At 42.4% G+C, this 24,457-nt stretch overlaps 1 protein-coding gene across 10 annotated transcripts in view; it reads right to left on the minus strand.

The window, feature by feature from the left end:
• Positions 1–24,457, minus strand: part of Lrch1 (leucine-rich repeats and calponin homology (CH) domain containing 1) — a 193,335-nt gene that overhangs the window by 15,030 nt on the left and 153,848 nt on the right. For 5 of the 10 annotated variants that reach the window (XM_017316067.2, XM_006519156.3, XM_006519155.4 and 2 more), the window contains 4 exons: positions 23,425–23,529; positions 16,579–16,688; positions 15,789–15,926; positions 5,879–5,956 (listed from right to left, as the gene is read on the minus strand). In XM_017316067.2, coding sequence (XP_017171556.2) covers positions 5,879–5,956; positions 15,789–15,926; positions 16,579–16,688; positions 23,425–23,529 — 431 coding nt within the window. The remainder of the gene's footprint in view (positions 1–5,878; positions 5,957–15,788; positions 15,927–16,578; positions 16,689–23,424; positions 23,530–24,457) is intronic. The other 5 variants (NM_001252132.1, NM_001033439.3, XM_006519158.4 and 2 more) reach the window with 2 other exon arrangements.

Here is a 24,457-nt window from a genome sequence, read left to right on the forward strand (position 1 = left end):
GTCTTACTGAAGTAAAAATGTGCTCTATTGGGACAACGGATGCTAGTCAGCTGGGATTGAAGAATCATCTATGATTGACTTCACCGCAGTCGGGAGGTCTTCTGGGAAGTGCTGGCTCAGGGTCAGCACACGGAAACTGTGGTGCAGTCCAGGGGCCAAGGCTGCACACCGGTTTGGCAGCAGAACTTGGTAAATGATGTGGAAGAATCTCCTGTATGGTCCTGGTTTTGAAGGCATGAAGGTGTCATGGAGAGCAGCTGAGGGTTGACACTGTGTGGCAGGGGCAGGGTCTCCCTGAAGAGACCAGAAGAGTCCCTGGGTGATCATGTAGCCTCAGTGACAGTGACAACTCTAAGATTGAAGAGTCATGGAAAGAAGTTGAGGCCTGCCATCGTGGGAGGCCACTAGCGAAGGTGCAACCTCAGCTGCAGTGGAAACCCTGGGATATCAGCGGTGCGGGGACCACAAGATGACTGACAAGGACAATGACAAGTGTGGAATGAAGCCACCCTGAGCCCAGGACACACTGTATACACCATAAAGGGCAGAGCCAGAGAAGTGTGGCTACTGAGCCTTGGAGACCAGAAGATCGTAGGTGAGTCCCATATTGGACACTACTTCAGTAGTGATAGATTTGGGGGTTTGTTCATTGACCTTATTGTAACTGTGCCCCAGTTTTCCCTTTAAAAAATAAAAAAAAAATGCATATAACTTACTTCAGATTTTACAAGATCCTACCGGTAAACGACTTTGGTTTTGTTTTGTTTTGTTTTTTTCACTTTTAAAGTAAATTTTGTTTTTTGTTTTTTTTGTTTTTTTTTTATTTTGCTGTTGCTTTAGTTTGGGGTTTTTGTTTTGTTTTGAGACGGGATCAATCTATATAGCCCTGGCTGGCCTGGAACTTGTTATACAGACCAAACTCAAATATATGCAGGCTTCTGGCTGCCAAGTGCTGGGATTAAATGCATGTACCACCATGCCTGTCACAAAGTGTTGAAAAATTTTAAAGACTGTGGGAGTTTTAAAGTTGTTCTATGTTTTATCCTGTGATATTAGCATGAGATTTGAGGGGCAAGGGAAGGTCACATGCTTCTGTGTCAAGGTGACATGGGTGGACTTAGGGTGGCTTCTAAGTCTACTTGGGCAGAAGGAACTTCAATGGAGGAATTGCCGCCATCCGACTTGCCTGTGGGTGTGTCTGTGCGGATGTCTGTGGGCATGTCTGTGGGGCATTTTCTTGACTGTTGATTGATATATTGGGGCCCAGTCCACTGTGAATGGTATTATCCTTGGAGACATGGGCCTGTGACATAGTAGAGAAGAGGCGGAGCAAGCCAGTAAGCAGTGTTCCTTCACAGCAGTGGTTCTCAACCTGTGGGTCATAACCCCTTGGGGGTCAAACAACCTTTTCATAGGAGTCACCTAAGACCCCTGGAAAACACAGGTATTTACACTATGACTCAGAACAGTGGCAACATTACAGTTACGAAGCATCAATGGAAATAATACTGGGAGCTGTAGGATGGAGCAAACCCCTTCCTCCCCAGGATGCTTTTGGTCACAGTGTTTATCACAGCAACGAAAACTCTGCTGGGACACGACTCATGCCGCAGAGTCTGCATTCTAAGAGCTAGTCGTATCCAGGTAGACGGTCTACTTAGAAGATGGTAATGTGCTTACTTAAATGTAATTGAACTTCAAAAGTCAACATGCTCATATTACTATTGGAAATATCACAGAACGGTATGCTGATAATCATTCTAAAACTGTAAGGCCCAACCTCAGTGACCAGGTACATACAGTCTGTTGGGATGAAGAGGCAGATAGGAGGATTTCTAGATCTCTCCAAATATACAAGAACCAGCGATCTTATGGATTTAGAGGGCAGCTCTAATATTGTCTAGCTAATTTATCTACATATGCAATTTGACTGTTATTAGAAATTGGGTCTCTATTGTAAAACTTTCCTCTATGCTTAAGTCACTGCCAACAACAACAAAAACTGGTGGCCAGCTATCTTCTAAAAACAAAAACAAAAACAAAAACAAAAACAAAACACTAAATGTATATACCTGAAATAAAATACAATGTCCTTATATTTAAAATGAAATAAAAATAAAAAGCTGTTTTTAAGATGATTTATTTTCAGCTATGCATGGAGACAGGTTGGAAGGCTACCTACTGACCAGAGGCAAGAACAAAGCACACACCAGAGAAAGAATGCTCAGATGAGCAAGGGTATGGGCCTTAGCAAAAAATAATGGGAATGGAGAGCTGGCCTTTACTGCCAGCTCTAGGGGTTCTGATACCCTCTTCTCTCCTTAAAGGGCAACTGTACTCACATACACGGAACCTTCGAGCAGACCCACATACACGCTCACAATTAAAGAGAAAAACAAATCTTTAAAAGAAGATGAGCATTTTTAAATGGTAGATAGGGTCTTCCAAAAGCATGAACTTAAAAATCAGTAAAATAATCCACCTGCCAGCTCGCATTTCCTCCTCCAACTACAGAGCTATCCAATGAGGCTCCAGAAGAAAAATAAATATCATGTCAAGAATCTCATTTCCATGCTCCAGAGAACTATTGATGTGAATTTAAAGTGATAACTAAAGTCACTGATCTGTGGGCAAATGAGACAAACTTGAAGAAAATAAGACACTCATTTCTCCTAAAAGCAGAAACAAAACTATAGTTTCAATTTCCCATAACAAAACTCTGATCAGTTATTACATCTGTGGAACCTCCTGACCCTTCACACCACGTGAGATACAGGACTGCTTTTCTAAATATTACTTTCAGTTAAAAAAAAACAAACCTCACTACAAAACTCAAGTCCAATTACTAAAAGATGCTGAAAAGGAGGAAACCTCTGAATGTAATTCACAATGTCTTCTTAACTCTACTTGGTGCAGAAATTGAGATCCATCCAATAGCCTGTCCGTGTGGATTGGGAATGAAAACTCGTGGCCTCGCATCCTTCTGACATGACCGGGTTGCCAACAAGGCAAGAAGAGCCAGTGCCTGATAATGCGTCCACACCCACAGCTAGCTGGTCAGAATCCCAACTTTCTAAAGTAAAGTACCTTTCTGACCCAAGATACAACTCTCCCGCCATTCTAAACAGGTACCCGGTTAAAAGAAAGACCATTCCTACCAAGTCCTGAGGCCATGGCTAGCTTATTTTAAACCTTGTGAAAACATTCTCACTGAGCCACAGCAATATCTACTGTATGACATAGGTGGTTGATTCTTCATCGATCAAAGACTCCTCTCAGCCTGAGAGACTACCAGTAATATTCCTAAAGTAGCCAAAATGTGGGATGATAGCTAACAGGGAGCCTGGTACATGCAAACCAGAAGGCAGGAGGACCAAGCTGACTCAGAAACAACAAAGGAAGCTCAGAGGTATACATGGCTTCGTGGGCCTAAGACGTCACCAGATTCGGATGCTTGGGTGATACAAAGACTCTACTGTGAAAGATCTAGGAGCCCATAAGGCATTGTCCTCAAGACTAAAGTGATGCTTGCACGGATACCAAAGATAGCTGCAAATACGACCTGTAGCCTTAGCCCCACACAGGGTACTGCTTTGTTACCTGATATTGTCTACAGTTTGGAATCGAGTCTACCAAAGAAGCCATGTGTGCATGAGAGCCAGTCCAGAGCTACTCTTCCCAGGCTACTGTCAGGGATGGGCTTAACGTGCCACACCCTCTGCTATCCACCTAGTGAGTTGAAAGGCTGCCTTCCCATACCCCACACAGACATATGTCCTAGATAATCAACAGCCTACAACTTGGTTCTGAGGATCAACTGTTTAACCATCCATAAAGGTTTCACAAACACTGCCCAACTTCGGGGCAAATATCAAGGACTGTACTGGTGGAGACTTCTGAAGCTATTATAGTAAGAACAACTTCAAAAACTGTTCCCAGCCCGTCGATGGACTTTGCATGCAATGGTTTAGCTGAATCTGCTCAGCTCCTGCACATGTCCCTGAGTACCTGATAAACTTAAAACGGTTTACGCTGACTTTAGGCTATAGTTCCAAACCGTGATTCTCCCAAGGAACAGAACGAATGCAATCTTAGAGAAGAGATGGGCTTCATGTCATCCCCTGGAGGGAAACAATGCCTCATATATTTGTGAGATGAAAATGTTCTGTTGTGAGTCGAGCAGGAAGACTTGTGGACTACCTTCCAATCGGGGAGTTCTGGTTTTCCACTCATGCATGATGCCTTCCTTGCTGAAAACCACTCACTGAATTAAAAATAACTAAGTATATAGCTAACTGGGACATGGGATTCTGTGTTACTCACTTGCTTTTACCCTTCTTGAGAATTATAAGTTACCTACACTGTTAGAAGCACCACAGAAGGGGCATAACTCAGAAATTCTGATTTTTTGCTCTTTTTATGGTAATCTAATTTCCCTTCCTTCCTTCTTTTTCTCACAGGAAGTGAGTAAGGGCACTCGCATTCCATTTTTTCCCAGAGTAAGCCAGTCATGACAGTGACAAGGACGCTCCTTCATAATTCATGAGGGCTTTCCAGTGCAGACACAAGTAATTTACCACATGAAATTGGCTTGAAGGGTTTCTGATTCACAGTGGGAGCCCCCACGAGCCCACGGTAGAATCAAATTATCAGAAAAGCTGTGTGTTCACAAATATCTGAAGCCAAGATGTTTGTGCAATATTCAAACACACACACGCAAGACAGACGCACAGATGAACACAGTTGAAAGCAGAAGTGGTCGCCGAGACATTGTGGCCAGTATATAAAGATTAGGTTTTGTTTTTCAAAAACAGAATTGGTAAATTTCTCTTCATCGACACAGCTTGATGTAAGAACACTTTAAATATAGTCTCCCTTTTCTCAAATAACACTGGAATCCTAACCGTCCCCTAAGCTAAAATAAGAAGGAGGGGGAAAAAAAAAAGAAAAATAGGGGATGGGTAGGAAGAAAGGGCTGCTGGGTGGACTTTAATAGCCTGTGTAGTATACTTTGAAATGTGATTCATGAGCTCAGAGTCTCTCAGAAGAGGTTTGTTTGTTTGTTTGTTTTGGCTTTTTATTTGTTTGTTTAACTGTTTGCTTTTTAAGTTACTTTATCTTTATCATTAAGGAAACAAAGAAGCCATAAGAAAAGTAACTTCTCATTTCTGTTCACCATTGTGACAAAGATCATGTTAATTGGTGCCGCTGCTGCCTAAATCCTGGAGTCGTTTTATCTTAAATTAAATAGGGAAGTCTCTGAACGCTCCAAGTACCCATTCAAGGAGGCCAGTGGGACTGAGCCGGGGACAGGGAAAAGGTAAACTGTATCATTAGGCAGGCTACAGAGGACTGCCAAACGGGCTGAGAGTAGACTACAGGATAAAACGAAAATGTCAGTAGTTAGCACCCTACACAGGCCTATGCATCTTCATCACCGATGATAACAATCACTGGATTTTTAATGAACATTAGTTTGATTCATATCTTAAAATACTGGGAATGAAATCCAGCAATTAATGGACTTTGCAAAGCAGCCAGGGCTAAGGAAGGCCTGCTTCTCTTAGCTACTCTGTAATTCACCAATATTAGAGCTTTTTCTTTCCAATTTGGAATTTCACATTTTCTAACACTAAATGATTTTCCACCTTTTTCTTAGAATTGAAAAGATATGTAAGACCATTTTAGTTAAACTGCAATAGAGCAACTTCAGTTTAAAAAAAAAAATGTAGGTTATTTATTTGAAGGTATCTCTTGAAACTGAAAAAAAAAAGATGCAAAACAAACAAACAAACAAAAAGATGTCTATTCATGGTTCAAACAGCTAGGCTGACGTTTTTTATCAAAACGTGGCCATTTGAACTAAGTCTGGTGTTACCTCGGGAACGCCAAGTTTCCTGCACGCTTCCAAGAAGTTTTCCACGTTCCTCCTGCACTTGGCCATGCTGAGTTTAGGCTAAAAAGGGAAACATACAGAAGCAACATATTATTAAGATAAAAAGCTATCTAGAAACAGCCATCTAGAGGCAAAAACTTAATATTCTTAATATTCTTGAGGTGTGTGCATGCACAGGTATTTACATATGCATATTAGCTAGATAACTTTAAATACACACAAGCATGTAATGTTGATATGCTAACATATATGTATGCTAGGATTTCTTCTCATATGCCTAAGTATCTGTGTGAGTGCACACAAAAACAAACTCAGAGTTCTGTGCGACGATACAGTTTGATAAGCCGTTTCAGTTCACCTAAAAATATACCATAGCCAACACCTTTCTCCAACAACAAATGTTTTTCGATACAAAAATTAAAATCCATGAGGCTAATTGTCTCCTCACACACACAAAAAAAAGTTTAATTAGAAAGACACAAACAAAAAGGCAAAAAGCACTAAAAGTTGTAGATTTGACCCAAAGCTTCCAACTGCTGCACAGACCCTCACCTCAAGTGACCTGGGAAGGGTAGATGGGTAACAGGCCCACTTGATTCATGTAGGAAAATTCTTCTATAGTAAATTTTAAACACTTTTGCCAATTTTTTAATATACCACCATTACTTTCCTTAAAGAGGAAAGCAAGAAGTATGACTGACCCAAATTTTCCAAGGGAAAAACTGTGTTTAATAATGGGGATGATGATGATGATAAATAATAGGAATAGTAAAGACTTATCATGTTAATAGCAGGAAGTGACCATATTAATATGGTCATATTAATTAGATCAATTGGGATGCCAGTGTTTTGCTTACAGCCTGAAATACAATCTGAAAAACTGAAGAAACAAATTTTCCCCATCCCCCAAAGATAATTTTTAGTCCACTGAGAATAGCAATGACTCTATCTATCCACATTACAAAAAACAAAAACAAACCCCCTCACTATGGGGCTCGTGAAATGAAAGACCAGAGCACTTAATGCTTGCAGTAACACAGTCAGGACAGGTACCCTCAGCACTGCTGATGGAACTGAGAGCCGTACTGGCTGTCTGTTCTTTCCCATGCTGCATCTGGTGCTGAACTCACAACAGTGAAACCAAAATATATGACCTTGGGCCCCACAACTCTAGTGTAGCTGGAAACAAGGAGCTGAAAGAGGGTCCGGTGGGACACACCGTAGTTCTTACTGGTGACGGGTTTGTAATGAGGGAAAATAGAGAGAAACCAAATTCTCATGGGTCAGAGCAGGAACTGTGGAAGGCAGGGGGACAGGATGGCTTAGCAGGTAAAGGCACCCACTGCCATGCCTGGTGACCTGAGCTCAAGTCCAGGACCCACACCAATGGGAGAAGAGAACCAACTAACTTCTTTTTTTTTTTTTTTTTTTTTTTTTTTTTTTTTTTTCATTTTTTTTTTAATTAGGTATTTAGCTCATTTACATTTCCAATGCTATACCAAAAGTCCCCCTTACCCACCCACCCCCACTCCCCTACCCACCCACTCCCCCCCTTTGGCCCTGGCGTTCCCCTGTACCGGGGCACACAAAGTCTGCGTGTCCAATGGGCCTCTCTTTCCAGTGATGGCCGACTAGGCCATCTTTTGATACATATGCAGCTAGAGTCAAGAGCTCAGGGGTACTGGTTAGTTCATAATGTTGTTCCACCTATAGGGTTGAAGATCCCTTTAGCTCCTTGGGTACTTTCTCTAGCTCCTCCATTGGGAGCCCTGTGATCCATCCATTAGCTGACTGTGAGCATCCACTTCTGTGTTTGCTAGGCCCCGGCATAGTCTCACAAGAGACAGCTACATCTGGGTCCTTTCAGTAAAATCTTGCTAGTGTATGCAATGGTGTCAGCATTTGGAAGCTGATTATGGGGTGGATCCCTGGATATGGCAGTCTCTACATGGTCCATCCTTTCATCTCAGCTCCATACTTTGTTTCTGTAACTCCTTCCATGGGTGTTTTGTTCCCACTTCTAAGGAGGGGCATAGTGTCCACACTTCAGTCTTCATTTTTCTTGAGTTTCATGTGTTTAGGAAATTGTATCTTATATCGTGGGTATCCTAGGTTTTGGGCTAGTATCCACTTATCAGTGAGTACATATTGTGTGAGTTCCTTTGTGATTGTGTTACCTCACTCAGGATGATGCTCTCCAGGTCCATCCATTTGGCTAGGAATTTCATAAATTCATTCTTTTTAATAGCTGAGTAGTACTCCATTGTGTAGATGTACCACATTTTCTGTATCCATTCCTCTGTTGAGGGGCATCTGGGTTCTTTCCAGTTTCTGGCTATTATAAATAAGGCTGCTATGAACATAGTGGAGCATGTGTCCTTCTTACCAGTTGGGGCTTCTTCTGGATATATGCCCAGGAGAGGTATTGCTGGATCCTCCGGTAGTACTATGTCCAATTTTCTGAGGAACCGCCAGACTGATTTCCAGAGTGGTTGTACAAGCCTGCAATCCCACCAACAATGGAGGAGTGTTCCTCTTTCTCCACATCCTCGCCAGCATCTGCTGTCACCTGAATTTTTGATCTTAGCCATTCTCACTGGTGTGAGGTGGAATCTCAGGGTTGTTTTGATTTGCATTTCCCTGATGATTAAGGATGTTGAACATTTTTTCAGGTGCTTCTCTGCCATTCGGTATTCCTCAGGTGAGAATTCTTTGTTCAGTTCTGAGCCCCATTTTTTAAGGGGGTTATTTGATTTTCTGAGGTCCACCTTCTTGAGTTCTTTATATATGTTGGATATTAGTCCCCTATCTGATTTAGGATAGGTAAAGATCCTTTCCCAGTCTGTTGGTGGTCTTTTTGTCTTATAGACAGTGTCTTTTGCCTTGCAGAAACTTTGGAGTTTCATTAGGTCCCATTTGTCAATTCTCGATCTTACAGCACAAGCCATTGCTGTTCTGTTCAGGAATTTTTCCCCTGTGCCCATATCTTCAAGGCTTTTCCCCACTTTCTCCTCTATAAGTTTCAGTGTCTCTGGTTTTATGTGAAGTTCCTTGATCCACTTAGATTTGACCTTAGTACAAGGAGATAAGTATGGATCGATTCGCATTCTTCTACATGATAACAACCAGTTGTGCCAGCACCAATTGTTGAAAATGCTGTCTTTCTTCCACTGGATGGTTTTGGCTCCCTTGTCGAAGATCAAGTGACCATAGGTGTGTGGGTTCATTTCTGGGTCTTCAATTCTATTCCATTGGTCCACTTGTCTGTCTCTATACCAGTACCATGCAGTTTTTATCACAATTGCTCTGTAGTAAAGCTTTAGGTCAGGCATGGTGATTCCACCAGAGGTTCTTTTATCCTTGAGAAGAGTTTTTGCTATCCTCGGTTTTTTGTTATTCCAGATGAATTTGCAAATTGCTCCTTCTAATTCGTTGAAGAATTGAGTTGGAATTTTAATGGGGATTGCATTGAATCTGTAGATTGCTTTTGGCAAGATAGCCATTTTTACAATGTTGGTCCGGCCAATCCATGAGCATGGGAGATCTTTCCATCTTCTGAGATCTTCTTTAATTTCTTTCTTCAGGGACTTGAAGTTTTTATCATACAGATCTTTCACTTCCTTCGTTAGAGTCACGCCGAGATATTTTATATTATTTGTGGCTATTGAGAAGGGTGTTGTTTCCCTAATTTCTTTCTCAGCCTGTTTATTCTTTGTGTAGAGAAAGGCCATTGACTTGTTTGAGTTAATTTTATATCCAGCTACTTCACCGAAGCTGTTTATCAGGTTTAGGAGTTCTCTGTTGGAATTTTTAGGGTCACTTATATATACTATCATATCATCTGCAAAAAGTGATATTTTGACTTCCTCTTTTCCAATTTGTATCCCCTTGATCTCCTTTTGTTGTCGAATTGCTCTGGCTAATACTTCAAGTACTATGTTGAAAAGGTAGGGAGAAAGTGGGCAGCCTTGTCTAGTCCCTGATTTTAGTGGGATTGCTTCCAGCTTCTCTCCATTTACTTTGATGTTGGCTACTGGTTTGCTGTAGATTGCTTTTATCATGTTTAGGTATTGGCCTTGAATTCCTGATCTTTCCAGAACTTTTATCATGAATGGGTGTTGGATCTTGTCAAATGCTTTTTCTGCATCTAACGAGATGATCATGTGGTTTTTGTCTTTGAGTTTGTTTATATAATGGATTACATTGATGGATTTTCGTATATTAAACCATCCCTGCATCCCTGGAATAAAACCTACTTGGTCAGGATGGATGATTGCTTTAATGTGTTCTTGGATTCGGTTAGCGAGAATTTTATTAAGAATTTTTGCATCGATGTTCATAAGAGAAATTGGTCTGAAGTTCTCTATCTTTGTTGGATCTTTCTGTGGTTTAGGTATTAGAGTAATAGTGGCTTCATAAAATGAGTTGGGTAGAATACCTTCTACTTCTATCTTGTGAAAAAGTTTGTGCAGAACTGGAGTTAGATCTTCTTTGAAGGTCTGATAGAACTCTGCACTAAACCCGTCTGGTCCTGGGCTTTTTTTGGCTGGGAGACTATTAATAACTGCTTCTATTTCTTTAGGGGATATGGGACTGTTTAGAAGGTCAACTTGATCCTGATTCAACTTTGGTACCTGGTATCTGTCCAGAAATTTGTCCATTTCGTCCAGGTTTTCCAGTTTTGTTGAGTATAGCCTTTTGTAGAAGGATCTGATTGTGTTTTGGATTTCTTCAGGATCTGTTGTTATGTCTCCCTTTTCAGTTCTGATTTTGTTAATTAGGATTTTGTCCCTGTGCCCTTTAGTGAGTCTAGCTAAGGGTTTATCTATCTTGTTGATTTTCTCAAAGAACCAACTCCTCGTTTGGTTAATTCTTTGAATAGTTCTTCTTGTTTCCACTTGGTTGATTTCACCCCTGAGTTTGATTATTTCCTGCCGTCTACTCCTCTTGGGTGAATTTGCTTCCTTTTTTTCTAGAGCTTTTAGATGTGTTGTCAAGCTGCTAGTATGTGCTCTCTCCCGTTTTTTCTTGAAGGCACTCATAGCTATGAGTTTCCCTCTTAGAAATGCTTTCATTGTGTCCCAAAGGTTTGGGTACGTTGTGGCTTCATTTTCATTAAACTCTAAAAAGTCTTTAATTTCTTTCTTTATTCCTTCCTTGACCAAGGTATCATTGAGAAGAGTGTTGTTCAGTTTCCATGTGAATGTTGGCTTTCTGTTATTTATTTTGTTATTGAAGATCAGCCTTAGTGCATGGTGATCTGATAGGATACATGGGACAATTTCAATATTTTTGAATCTGTTGAGGCCTGATTTGTGACCTATTATGTGGTCAATTTTGGAGAAGGTACCATGAGGTGCTGAGAAGAAGGTATATCCTTTTGTTTTAGGATAAAATGTTCTGTAGATATCTGTCAGATCCATTTGTTTCATCACTTCTGTTAGTTTCAGTGTGTCCCTGTTTAGTTTCTGTTTCCATGATCTGTCCATTGGTGAAAGTGGTGTGTTGAAGTCTCCCACTATTATTGTGTGAGGCGCAATGTGTGCTTTGAGCTTTACTAAAGTTTCTTTAGTGAATGTGGCTGCTCTTGTATTTGGAGCATAGATATTCAGAATTGAGAGTTCCTCTTGGAGGATTTTACCTTTGATGAGAATGAAGTGTCCCTCCTTGTCTTTTTTGATGACTTTGGGTTGGAAGTCAATCTTATCAGATATTAGGATGGCTACTCCTGCTTGTTTCTTCATACCATTTGCTTGGAAAATTGTTTTCCAGCCTTTCATTCTGAGGTAGTGTCTATCTTTTTCTCTGAGATGAGTTTCCTGTAAGCAGCAAAATGTTGGGTCTTGTTTGTGTAGCCAGTTTGTTAGTCTATGTCTTTTTATTGGCGAGTTGAGACCATTGATGTTAAGAGATATTAAGGAAAAGTAATTGTTGCTTCCTGTTATTTTAGTTGTTAAAGGTGGCATTCTGTTCTTGTGGCTGTCTTCTTTTAGGTTTGTTGAGGGATTACCTTCTTGTTTTTTCTAGGGCGTTGTTCCCGTTCTTGTATTGGTTTTTTTCTGTTATTATCCTTTGAAGGGCTGGATTCGTGGAGAGATAATGCGTGAATTTGGTTTTGTCGTGGAATACTTTGGTTTCTCCCTCTATGATAATTGAGAGTTTGGCTGGGTATAGTAGCCTGGGCTGCAGTTTGTGTTCTCTTAGTGTCTGTATAACATCTGTCCAGGCTCTTCTGGCTTTCATAGTCTCTGGTGAAAAATCTGGTGTAATTCTGATAGGCTTGCCTTTATATGTTACTTGACCTTTTTCCCTTACTGCTTTTAGTATTCTATCTTTATTTAGTGCATTTGATGTTCTGATTATTATGTGTCGGGAGGAATTTCTTTTCTGGTCCAGTCTATTTGGAGTTCTGTAGGCTTCTTGTATGTTCATATGCATCTCATTCTTTAGATTTGGGAAGTTTTCTTCAATAATTTTGTTGAAGATGTTTGCTGGACCTTTGAGTTGAAAATCTTCATTCTCATCCACTCCTATTATCCGTACGTTTGGTCTTCTTATTGTGTCCTGGATTTCCTGGATATTTTGAGTTAGGATCTTTTTGCATTTTCCATTTTCTTTGATTGTTGTGCCGATGTTCTCTATGGAATCTTCTGCACCTGAGATTCTCTCTTCCATCTCTTGTATTCTGTTGCTGATGCTCAAATCTATGGTTCCAGATTTCTTTCCTAGGGTTTCTATCTCTAGTGTTGCCTCGCTTTGAGTTTTCTTTATTGTGTCTACTTCCCTTTTTAGGTCTAGTATGGTTTTGTTCATTTCCATCACCTGTTTGTATGTTTTTTCCTCTTTTTCTGTAAGGACTTCTACCTGTTTGATTGTGTTTTCCTGTTTTTCTTTAAGGACTTGTAACTCTTTAGCAGTGTTCTCCTGTATTTCTTTAAGTGATTTATTAAAGTCCTTCTTGATGTCCTCTACCATCATCATGAGATATGCTTTTAAATCTAGGTCTAGGTTCTCAGGTGTGTTGGGGTTCCCTGGACTGGGCGAAGTGGGTGTGCTGGGTTCTGGTGATGGTGAGTGGTCTTGGTTCCTGTTAGTAAGATTCCTCCGTTTACCTTTCGCCATCTGGTAATCTCTGGAGTTAGTAGTTATAGTTGACTCTGTTTAGAGATTGTTCTTCTGGTGATTCTGTTACCGTCTATCAGCAGACCTGGGAGACAGATTCTCTCCTCTGAGTTTCAGTGCTCAGAGCACTCTCTGCTGGCAAGCTCTCTTACAGGGAAGGTGCGCAGATATCTTGTATTTGGACCTCCTCCTGGCCGAAGAAGAAGGCCCAAAACAGGACCTTTCTCAGACACTGTGTTGCTTTGGCAGTTCCCAGGTGGTACAGACTCTCACCTAAGCAGACTAAATTCCTAAGTTCCTTGGAGTCCCGGGACCAAGATGGCGACCGCTGCTGCTTTGGCTTAGGCCGCCTCCCCAGCCGGGTGGGCACCTGTCCTCCGGTCCGGAAGGTGGCCGGCTGTCCCCGGCCCACACAGGGTGCTGCCTCAGCGCCTCTGTGCTTCTGCCTGTTCCAGAAGCTGTCAGGTTCTCTGGCGCACCCTCTCACCTGTTCAGACTAATTTCCTAAGTTCGGCGGGTCTCGGACCAAGATGGCGACCGCTGCTGCTGTGGCTTAGGTCGCCCCAACTAACTTCTTAAAGATATCCTCTGACCTCTGCACACCCACAGAACAAGTGTGTGCCCCCCCCCACACACACACAGAGAGAGAGAGAGAGAGAGAGAGAGAGAGAGAGACAGAGACAGAGACAGAGACAGAGACAGAGACAGAGACAGACAAGAGAACAAAACCACTTCAAGAAGCTCACAGGATAATTTCTGGTCATTTAGAAGCTTTAACATAATAGTAAGTGTTTGTAATTCTTACTGTCTCCTGACACTTTCCAAGGTGACAGTGCACATTCCATTTGAAGGTCAGGGAACCCAGTACCTCTCATGTACACTGGGCAAAAGAATTGACAGTTTGCTGTACAGCTCACACAAGGTTGGCAGCTAAGGGAGGATACAAGTTCAGTTCCTAGCACCCCATAAGACCTACAAGTCCACTCTGGGGGGCCCAATGTCCTCTTCTGCATCCTCATACACCTGTGCTTATGTGCACACACCCAAAGCAGAATTTAAAAAATACATACAAATCTAATCAGACAGTGTTTGCACACACTCTTAATCCCAGCACTCTGGAGGCAGAGGCAGGAGGGTCTCTCTGAGTTCAAGGTCAGTCTGGTCTACATAGCAAGTTCCAAGACAGCAAAGACTATATAGAGAAACCCTGTCAGAAGGAAGGAAGGAAGGAAGGAAGGAAGGAAGGAAGGAAGGAAGGAAGGAAGGGAGGGAGGGAGGGGAGGGGAGGGAGGGAAGAAAGGAGGGAGGAGGGGGAGGGAGGAAGAGGAGGGAAGGGGTAGGGAAATAAATGAGTAAGAAAATAAATAAATAAAATCTTTAGGTCGTGGCACTGAGTTGAATGATAGAATTCACTGTCCCACATTAAAGTTGCTAGAGAAATATTTCAAAGAGAAGCCACATTGCCTACCATCATATTTCTGAGGCAAAAAAAAAAAAAAAAAAAAAAAAAAAAGGTGGTCAAACTTTTGAAAGAAAAAAGCAGTATTAATATTATAGAAGAGAAACTGAGCCCATTAGCTAATCCTTCTGCTGTCATGAGGAAACAAAACAAGATAAAAAAAATGCCCTAGTGAGAGCCCCGGATCAGGGAGGGCAGGGACTTCACACAAGTGGCACTGGACGCACTGATTACATGGTCCAAACGGTCCCTTCAGATGAGTGGCTCTGCTATATATAAACACAGACAGTAGCAGTGGCTCACGCTTAGGTGTCCCATCTCTCCAGTACCTCATTTCATCTTTTCAAGAGCAGGTCTATTTCAGAGAAGGGCGTAGCAAGCTAAACACAGGATGCAACTTGCCCAAAGCTTTTAGGCACAGATCTGGAATCTCAATCTAACCTCAAATCTTAGCCCCTAAGCTCTTTAGCTTTCCCTAATGCACCCAATCTGTTACATAAACTCTTTCTGCTCTTGTTTATGTAACCCTACGTGGGCTTCAAAGACAAGGCTGTCTCTGATTCCTCTAGTCTTTCACACAGGATCACAAACTGCCCCCATAGCGTTCTTTCACCTGCCACGGGCTCTGTGGTATCTAGGACACGGGTCAGGACTAAGATACATAGCTCGGGGGCGGTGGGGGGAGAGCAAAGGCCCTGGGTTTGATCCCTAGGAGAGGATGGGGAGGAAGGAGAAGAACCAGCTGAGTGATGCCCCAATGGGTAGGTTATTAAGGATGCCTTATACATTTGACTATCTTCATAAGCTACTGTAAAATCCTCAACGAACAAGAAAGAGAAGAGACCCCAACCAGCAACAGAGAAGGTGAGGCAGGAGATTTACATGCCCAGGGCCAACTTGGGCTATCTTGTGAACACAGAGTGAGACCCTATGAGAAGAAAAGCATGAGAGTCCACCTAGAAACAGCCCTCAACCAGACAGCCTTCTGAAGAGACCTCACGGTTTAAATATCCCTTTGTGAGGGCCAAATCTCTGTGCTCTGGCCTTTAACCCAGAACATTCATCAGTAACTTCTTTAAAATCCACACCTGAGACAGTTACTTTTCTGCCTTTCTCATGCTTGTTTGGAAATAGTCTTCCTTTAGTGAAAATTCTGCTTCCTTGCTTTGCTCTGTTCTTCTACTTGTGTGGGTGAGGTCCAACAGAAAGGGTCCAGGCAGTCAGGTTCCTGGAGGCCCCACTGGCATCTTTAACCAACAACTCTGTACAAACAGAGCTCATTCTATGCCATTTTCCTTTATCTGTACTTACAACAGCCGGTGAGGGGACATGGATGCTGGCGACAGATCTCGGACGGACGTGGTTGGCCAGGTGGCAGAGGACGACACCATCCATGAGTGCCGCCCCCAGGTCTTCATGAAGGGTCACCTTCAGCCTCATCTCGATGCTCTGGGGATGGGAAGCAGAAAGAGCCAGTTTGCTACGGTGGTAAATACACCTGCAAGTATGTATAAACCCAAGTGCTCTTGTCAGTGAGGGGACAAACATAAGAATGTCTGGAGATGGGGTGATGGTTTTGTCAGGAAAGTGTTTGCAAGGATGCGAGTTTGATAGCAGACCCCAGAGAGTCTGACATGGCAGTGTGTGCCTGTAATCCCAGCCGCTGGGCAAGTGGATTCTAGGGGATCCTGAGACTTGCTAGCCAGCCAGATTAATCTAGTCAGTAAGGTCCAGGCGAGTGAGAGAGACCCTGAATCAAAACCAAAAATGTACGTAACACCTCGGGTTATCTCTTTTCCGCCACATACATGTGCATATTCACACACACATACATGCTCACTCTCACACATCGACATGCATACCCCAGACACACAGTGAATGTCTGGAAAACACTCACATTCATTAAATATCTCAAGTATTAAAAAAAAAAAAAAACGCTCTGTATAAAGACAGATACGGTTGTGTTGAAATGTCTGAATTAGAAGCTGCAGAACTGAAACTGGGATGGTGCGCAAGGGAGGCCTCCAGGCCAGCTTTTCCAACACACAGAGCGCTGCGTGATTCTGCGCATCGCGCTCAGGCACAGGCCACGCCCCAGTACCTCTCGGAGTTGCTCCACCAGCTCCTTCTCCTCTCTCATCTGCTCCATCTTCCTCCGGATCGTAAACTGTGGGTCTATAGATTCCAAGTTTCTCTGCGGTCTTAGAAACACTTCAATAGAAATGGAGAAAGAAACCAATCTGTATTACCACACAGGGCTATTCCTAATTTCAGATAAATTATTTACTTATTCCAGATTGTTTTATCATTCACTCTCACAGAGAAATTCCAGAGTCATAGCAAGAGTTGGCTGTGAATGCTCTAAGGGACACAGGTCTCCTGAGTTACCCTTCTGGGTTGTGTGCACTGCAGAACTCGGTTTGAGCTGAAAATAAACTGAATTGAGAGACAGGTCTCATCGGAGTGGAGATGAGACTATGCTGTCACTACTCAGACAAAAGCTGTCATCTGTCATCATGTCCAGTGTTACCTTCTGTTCTAATCGATATTCTAATCATATGTTTTCTCTTTCTTTAAATTAAGTAATTTTGATCAAATAAAAAGATGTTAGAATTGATGCTATTGTAGAACTACATATTCTGACTTCTGTCCCATCACTGGCCAGGTGTTCAAACATTCAGCTCGAGTGCAGGTGACAGTCTAAAACGCTGGCTGGACTAGAGGGGACTCTATCACCACTGGCTTGAGGATCTTAGGCTTCCTACAGAGCAGTGACTGAAAACATTGCTTTGTCGGAAGGAATAAAGAAAACACATACTCTCGGGGATAGAAAGATAGGTCAGCAGTTATAAACAATGTCTGCTCTTCCAGAGGACCCAGGTTCGATTCCCAGCACCTACATGGTGGTTCACAATTATCTTTAACTCCAGTTCCAGAGGATCTGACCTTCTCTTTTAGCTTCTGAGGGTACCAGGGATACACATGGCAAACAGACACACACATAGACAAAACATCCATATGCATAAAATAACAATAAATAAATCTCTTTTTAAGTTAAACCCAGCACTGTACAGAACAGGACAGAACAAATGAACAATGGGGGAAAAAAAAAACTCGCAAAAATCATATGCTCTAAACTTCAAGGTGATAACATCAATTGGGATGATTAAAATATATTCTCCGTGTGGCTTTGCACCATCTTTGCACCTGTGGGGCCATGCCAGGAACAGGATGTCTAAAAACCAAGTGTATGAGGAGGGCTGTGTTTGCATGGACTTTTTTGCTGGTTGTAAGGGAGGTCTCAGTAGCTAATGAGAGCACAGCTCTTCGTAACGTTGAAGGTGTGTGTGCCGGAGATGAAACTAAATTCTCCTTAGGTAAGAGATGTGCTTAGGTATATAGAGTAAAACACAATCCAAGGACTCCCAGAGGCAAACCAAACAAAACCAGAGTGCTCTAGGGAAAGATAACTCTGGCCCAGGGAAACCTTGGCGTAGTTTGCACCAAATTCTCAAACAATCTCTTTGCAAAGGGCAGCGGACACAAAATCTGTGGGATGCCACACCCCACAGATGTAAGCTAATGAAAATTAAATAAAAGTGGATTTACAGTCTTATAAAGATGTTTTACATGTAAAGAATGATTTTAGTAGCTGGGCAGGGAGGCACACGCCTTTTATCCCAGCACTTGGAAAACAGATGCAGACAGATCTCTGTGAGTTAATGACTACCCTGGTGAATCATACGCCAGTCAGAGCTAGACAGAGAGGCCCTGTATCAAAAAGGGGAGGGTGTGTGTGTGTTCATTTTAGCAGAAGTCTTAAGTTTTTCTTTTTAGAGATTTTTTTTTTTTTTGCCTGAAGACACAAGGCTGTTGGGGAGTGGGATGGTCTGGTTTTCTATGTAGAGATGTTTAGATGGGGCTAGGAGGTGGTGGTAGGACAAAGCCACTCCAAACAATCTGTGCAAAGAACTCCTATGTAAGAAACCACCACCCCAAGTAAGAGGGATGGACGCCCGACTGCAGCAGTTACAGCCATGGTCATAGAAATAATGCTGAATACAAAGGACCTACAACGTTCATTTGGCCATTTCTTACAATGGTTCAGTTTGTCACCCTTTGAAGAGTAAATATGGCTCACAAGTATAACACATTGAGGAAAAGGCCCATGCATGCTTCGAGTGATTAAATACCCAGCACTGTGAGGCTGTATCCATCTCTGTCTTCCAGTTTTCTTTTTACATGGGTTCAAAGATTCTAGAACCAAGATGCCTGGAAAGATGAGGTGGATGCCATCGTTGACTGATACAGTTCACGGAGAATGAGGCTGAGTGCATGAGCACAAGGCTTTCCGGAGCCACAGAAAGGAGGTTGTGCCCCCCGTCTCAGGATGGAAGTGAACCAAAAGGTCACTGGTTAAAAAAGCCAAAGGCTTGTCCACTCAGGAGTCTCTCACCAAGGCCCCACAGGAGCCAAAGTCCACAGGACGTAAGATTGGTCAGAGCAAGAATGGAAAAAGGCAGAGCAAGAACAGAAAAAGGCAAAGCTCGCAAAAGAAGGGTGAGGTGATGGGGCAGCTGGGCTCTGAGAGGAACGTGATGGAGAAAGGACATTAGAAGCCTGAGAGAGCAAACTGCACCTGCCAGAGGAAGTCCAGCAACTAAAAGAAAATACAATGTAAAACCCAAAAGCAACCTCTTCTCACAAAGATGTTAATTGAATTTACCAAAAAAAGTCAAGGAATGTGGACGGAGCTTGGTAGTGCACACACATGTCACCAAGGGGCGCCGTGACCCTATTCTAACAGTTTGCTGTTTGCTTTGGAGGCCATTTCCCTTTTGACTTTATTCTGGGGAAATCTTATCTAATACGGCATGCTTAATACTTTCAATATGTTTTTATTGGACGATTTCATTCCGAATATGAAAATATGAGGAAGTTAAGTGACCTGCAATCTCTGGGGTAACTGCACACACTCGAGCATGTATGTTAGCAGAGCAGCGTGAGGGATATCAGAGTGATACCATCAGGTCTGGCTCTTAATTTCCTGGCATGCCTGTTTATTTTAAAGTCCTTTGCAAATTACAAAAGCAAAAGTGCCCACTGGGGTAGATTTCTGTGACTAGCAAGCAATCACCAAGCGTTGAAGGTCTCTCAGCTGTCCTTTCTATTTTAAAACAAATATTTCAAATGTACATGCAGTGATTAGAAATGAGAAGCATATGAGTATATACACTAAAATTATATAATTAATTATAACTACCGTGAACGGTTTGAAAATAAAGAAACTCTTTCAGCTAATAAGCCTGCCAGCTTACTTCTTTCTGGATCAAGTCTTCAGGGAATTGATGCCTATGAGAATTATCCTGACTGGTGTTAACTCCCTACCATTGCATTTCAAGAGCTGTTTAATGATTAAGGGGCACGTCACTAACAGTGAGAACAGGACATAAGACCTGCTGGCTGTAGCTCACTTAGCAGGAGACAATCTCTAAACATGGCCTATTGAGGAGGTTGAGACATGCATACAGAGGACTCCGCTGATCTTTCCATCCTTGAAAGTCTCTGGTCTCTTCACTGTATCCCTGAACTGGCATAATCTCTACTTCCTGTGAATGCCCAAAGATAATTAGCTGCGTACCTCTTGGCACTTATCATTCTGTATTACCCCATAAAATCCATAGCTCTGCAAGAGCCCAGTTGCAGGCTCTTTCTGCATCCCACAAAGCTGTGTGCTGAGACGCATGTTTGTTGAGGAGTAAATGAAACCTGTGTTTCAAAACCTCCCAGGAAAGACAGGAGTAAGGATCTGAAGATCATCTTTGCAGAAATGACCTTACCCTGGTGATTCATTTCTTAATTTCTCCTCTGACAGAAAAAAAAAAAATCCCAAATTACTCTCCAGATCTGAACACATTAACTTCCAAATTTAGGTTCCACAACAGTGGAGACTGTCTGGTTGTAATGTTAGAGGCACGCTTAGCATAGGGAAGCACTTAGCAGGGGTACGAAACACGAACACAAAACCCATTCTCCAAGTGTCACCTTTCAGCTAAGCAAAGAGAGCTCACAGTGCTAAACCATACACTAAGTGAACCTTACCATGACACTGAGACAAAAAAACAAACAAACAAAACCTATGCACTTTGCTTCTCTGTGGAAGCACAGGGCTTTGAAACTTAGCTTCCTCTTCCTTGGAAGTTAAGAATGCGGACTAGAGTGCCTTTTAATAGATTCAAATGCAAGGCAGGGATACCGTGACAAGTATAAGCTTTAGACTGCGACTCTTAGGAGTTAGAAATCAGGCAAATGAATTCATCCATTTCCTTCTGGAGCACCAAGTAAATCAGGTCCCTTTACTGCCCTTCAAATGCTGAAATAGCCCTTCCATTATCTTGAGCAGTTTATTTAACTCACATGTCAATGTGCACATAAACAATGTATCTCTGTCTACCACGGACACATAAATGACAAAGAGGTAAATGCTTAGGCTCTGTCACTTACTATCTCTGAACATGGGGACCAGACATTCTAATCTGAAGCCAGAGCTGAGAGTCCCCGAGGAGCTCCCACGCCCTCGGCATCCTTACTTTTGTACTGGGGAGAATAAGACCTCAATGCTACGCTGTCATCACCAAGGAAACCAAGATGCCTATAAACTGGCTGGAGATGGATGTCCCCTCACTCACTGTCACACAAAGATCAATTCTAAGTAAGTCTAGAGTGGTGCCCACCAATTCACCAGGAATGAAAAGGCAGAAACACCTCAAGCGAGGCCAGGACTGGCTTTTGACTTCCAAGTGAATGGGAAAGGGGAAGACGAAGCCACAAACGAAGGCACAAGAATTAGGGCAGGGGAAGAGGATGGGTTCTCAGGAAGTGAAGGCACCCCAGGCTGTGGTGGGGCAGGCAGCGCCACAGATGGACGTCCATGTCATGCTGTCCCTCTGAGAAGAATGATTTCAGAAACTGTGGGTCTCCAGATGTTCAAGGTCCTTCCCGCCTGTCCCCCATTTTTTTCTTTTTTTAAAAATCTCTTTGAAGACCATGTTACAAAGACAATGGTGAATTTAAAATGAGCTCAATCTGGAACAGAACGTTAGAAGGGATTTAAATGAAAAGAGAAATCTTTGTGTACAAAGATGGGCAATGAGATGAATACTCTAAGTTTGACCAAGTTAATAATGAAACGTCATGATTATCTAAGGTATCTTGTTTGCAAGGCTGGACAGCTGTGGTGTCAGATAATGAAAAAACAACACAATTGTGGAGATAAGCATTTCTGGACATGCCAAGAAAGCCCACAGAGTAGAAGAGTCTGTTTCTATGGAAGCGTTAAGGACAACACAGTGAGTGGGCTACATTCCTCAGCTTTTCCACTGAGTTAGGAAGCACTGCAGTCACAAGGCCAAGTCTCATGCGCAGGGACTGAAAAGGTATGTGACACTATGGACAAACTGCAAATAAAGAAAAAAATGTAAACCATCAGAAACATCTGACATGGTTGCCCGATCCAGAGGAATATGAAAACAATCCTTTTATTACTGCTGTGGTATAATGTGGTTAGGCTCCTGATTTGTTATACACAGGGGGAAAAAAGGCCATGTAATAAATGCAAAGTTATTTTGTTTTTAAATGTTCATAATGGTTATTGGCTGTGGACATCTCAGAATTTTTAATAAAAAGAAGACTGGCCCAGTACCGCCCACATCAGCTCCTCACCTGTCCAATGAAGGATGGTTTGTCTGACAGGTGACAGTTAAGACCTGCAATACAGACCTCCTATCTGAGCTCTATCACAGCCACATACCAGCATAGAAATTCTGCTGTTAAAAGTCTTTAGACCTTTCCAGGATTGAAAAAAACAAAAACAAAAAAACATGGCCCTCTGGTTTCAGATATTACTCCTCAGGAAATAACTCACACATGAATCTTTCATAATAGCCTTATTTCCAATAGAGAGCATTATACCTATAGTAGCCAGGATTTCATAAAACAGAAACACTTCTTTTTCATAGCTTGATCTTCCGGTTTTATACCAAAGAACAGCTTAGAAAGAAAAATTCTCTCTAACCCTCCTCCTCCTCCTTCTCTTCCTCCTCCTGTCGGTGCTCAGAATTTAAAGCAGGATGACATAAGGAGGGGATTTTGTATCATGATTGCTCTTTAAAAAAATCATGACTATTTTCAGTGAAAATTTTTGAGACCTGCAGTGCTCAAGCTGTGGGTTGTGACCCTTCAGAGGGTTGGACATCCCTTTCCACTCGAGTCCCTTACTGGCAGACAACAAAGATGACTCATAACAGAAACAAGATTACAGTTATGAATTAGCAATGGAAATAATTTAATGATTGGGAGGTCATCAAAACATGATGGACTGTATTAAAGGGTCAGGACCTTAAGATGGTTGAGACCCACTGTTTTACACAACTATAAAGTACTAATATTTCTTGTAGATTCAGTCTGCCAGAATATGTATTCTTCTTTAATAAATGGAAATTTTAGGTGAATCTTAACCAGAGATCACGGCAAGTATTCTAACTATACATTCTCCATTACAGGAGTGAAGCACCACACCCACACTCTAAAAAACAAACTCTGAGAGCATTAACTATGGGGTCAGAAGCAAGTGGAGATAACCGAAATGCGTGAGTTTCAATCTCTGTAGACGAGCAGACAAACCAACCAAACCCCTAGCATAATAGGTAGACAAGAGAGTATTGAAAAAATCCTCCCAGAGTCAGTACCCTCGAGGTAAATCAACTGTCACATCATCAGCTGTTAGGCAAGAGGTCACAAGCACTTGTCTAGACGTTGCCTCAGAGGCTTTCCAGAGTATGGAGTATGCAGGTCAATATATCCTGTCTCCAGGTACACACAGAGGCCTGTGGAGTACAGTCACAGGCTTATTACATGAACATCGAAGAAGAGACAACAAAGCACCTACCATTGTCACTGTTTCCTTCAGATGGAACACTGTAGCTAGAGTTGTCCCATGTTTGTGCCTGTGTAAGTGTGTTGAAGGAGATAGGAGGGAGAATGAGGGCTGGGTCTGCAGACGAGCGAGAGAGCCAGGTGGACAGTTGCACAAGGACCAGGGGGAACCCAGGGGGCCGCAGCATTCCACACGTGGCATGAGGTTCGTATGGAAATGAGGTGGATTTCATTATGTGGGGTTTAAATTCAAATGGACAGTTCAGGAGGGGAATGGGAGATGGCGCATGGAAGGAAAAGAACGATAAAAACCGAGTGTTAGTACTGGCTCACACTCTGCATGCAGTTAATAGCCTTAATCTTAACAGTTCTGCGAGCCTGCAGCCTAGCGTGCTGTTGGGTCATGGCAGCAGAAGGAAAGAACTTGGTCATTCAGGCAGCGGAAAGCAGAAAGGCCCACAGATACCCTTTGCCAACCCCTTTTAACAACTAGTCAGCTGACATAATTGCACAATTCACCCAGAACTCCTGGGTCACATTAGACAACACTCAAAATGTATACATGCATCTGATATTTAGAAACAAAATGACTATAGAGGAATTGTGTATTTTAATGCTTTTACAGAACTGAGACAGTAACTAAATACTCTCTTTTTCATCTCTCCACAGAACCTGAATGGTGTACACTGCAGGTTCAAGGCAATCTCTAACTTGGTAAGCTTGGTTTAGGCTCTATAGATGCATTAAAAGTCTGTGGATCCATTTTACAACTTAATTGTAAAAGTCTAACACTCAAAGGGCTATTAATCTTTGCAGACTCTCACTCACGTTTTGATTTCAGTTATGAGACATTTTGAAATGCTGCAGAACTGTCCAGTGGCTTGCGAGAGAACTGTCGCCAGCCACGAGGCAGGGGGGTATAATAGCAGTGACCTCCATTTCTCCCAGAACAGAGCTCGGATTATGGGCATAATTGAGGTGTACCCCAGATTTGTCTGTATACGCCCACTTCCTTACATTAGGGGGCCAGTCACTTGAGTTTTCTA

This window comes from Mus musculus, chromosome 14, assembly GCF_000001635.26.
Source record: "Mus musculus strain C57BL/6J chromosome 14, GRCm38.p6 C57BL/6J".
Lineage (NCBI taxonomy): Eukaryota > Metazoa > Chordata > Mammalia > Rodentia > Muridae > Mus > Mus musculus.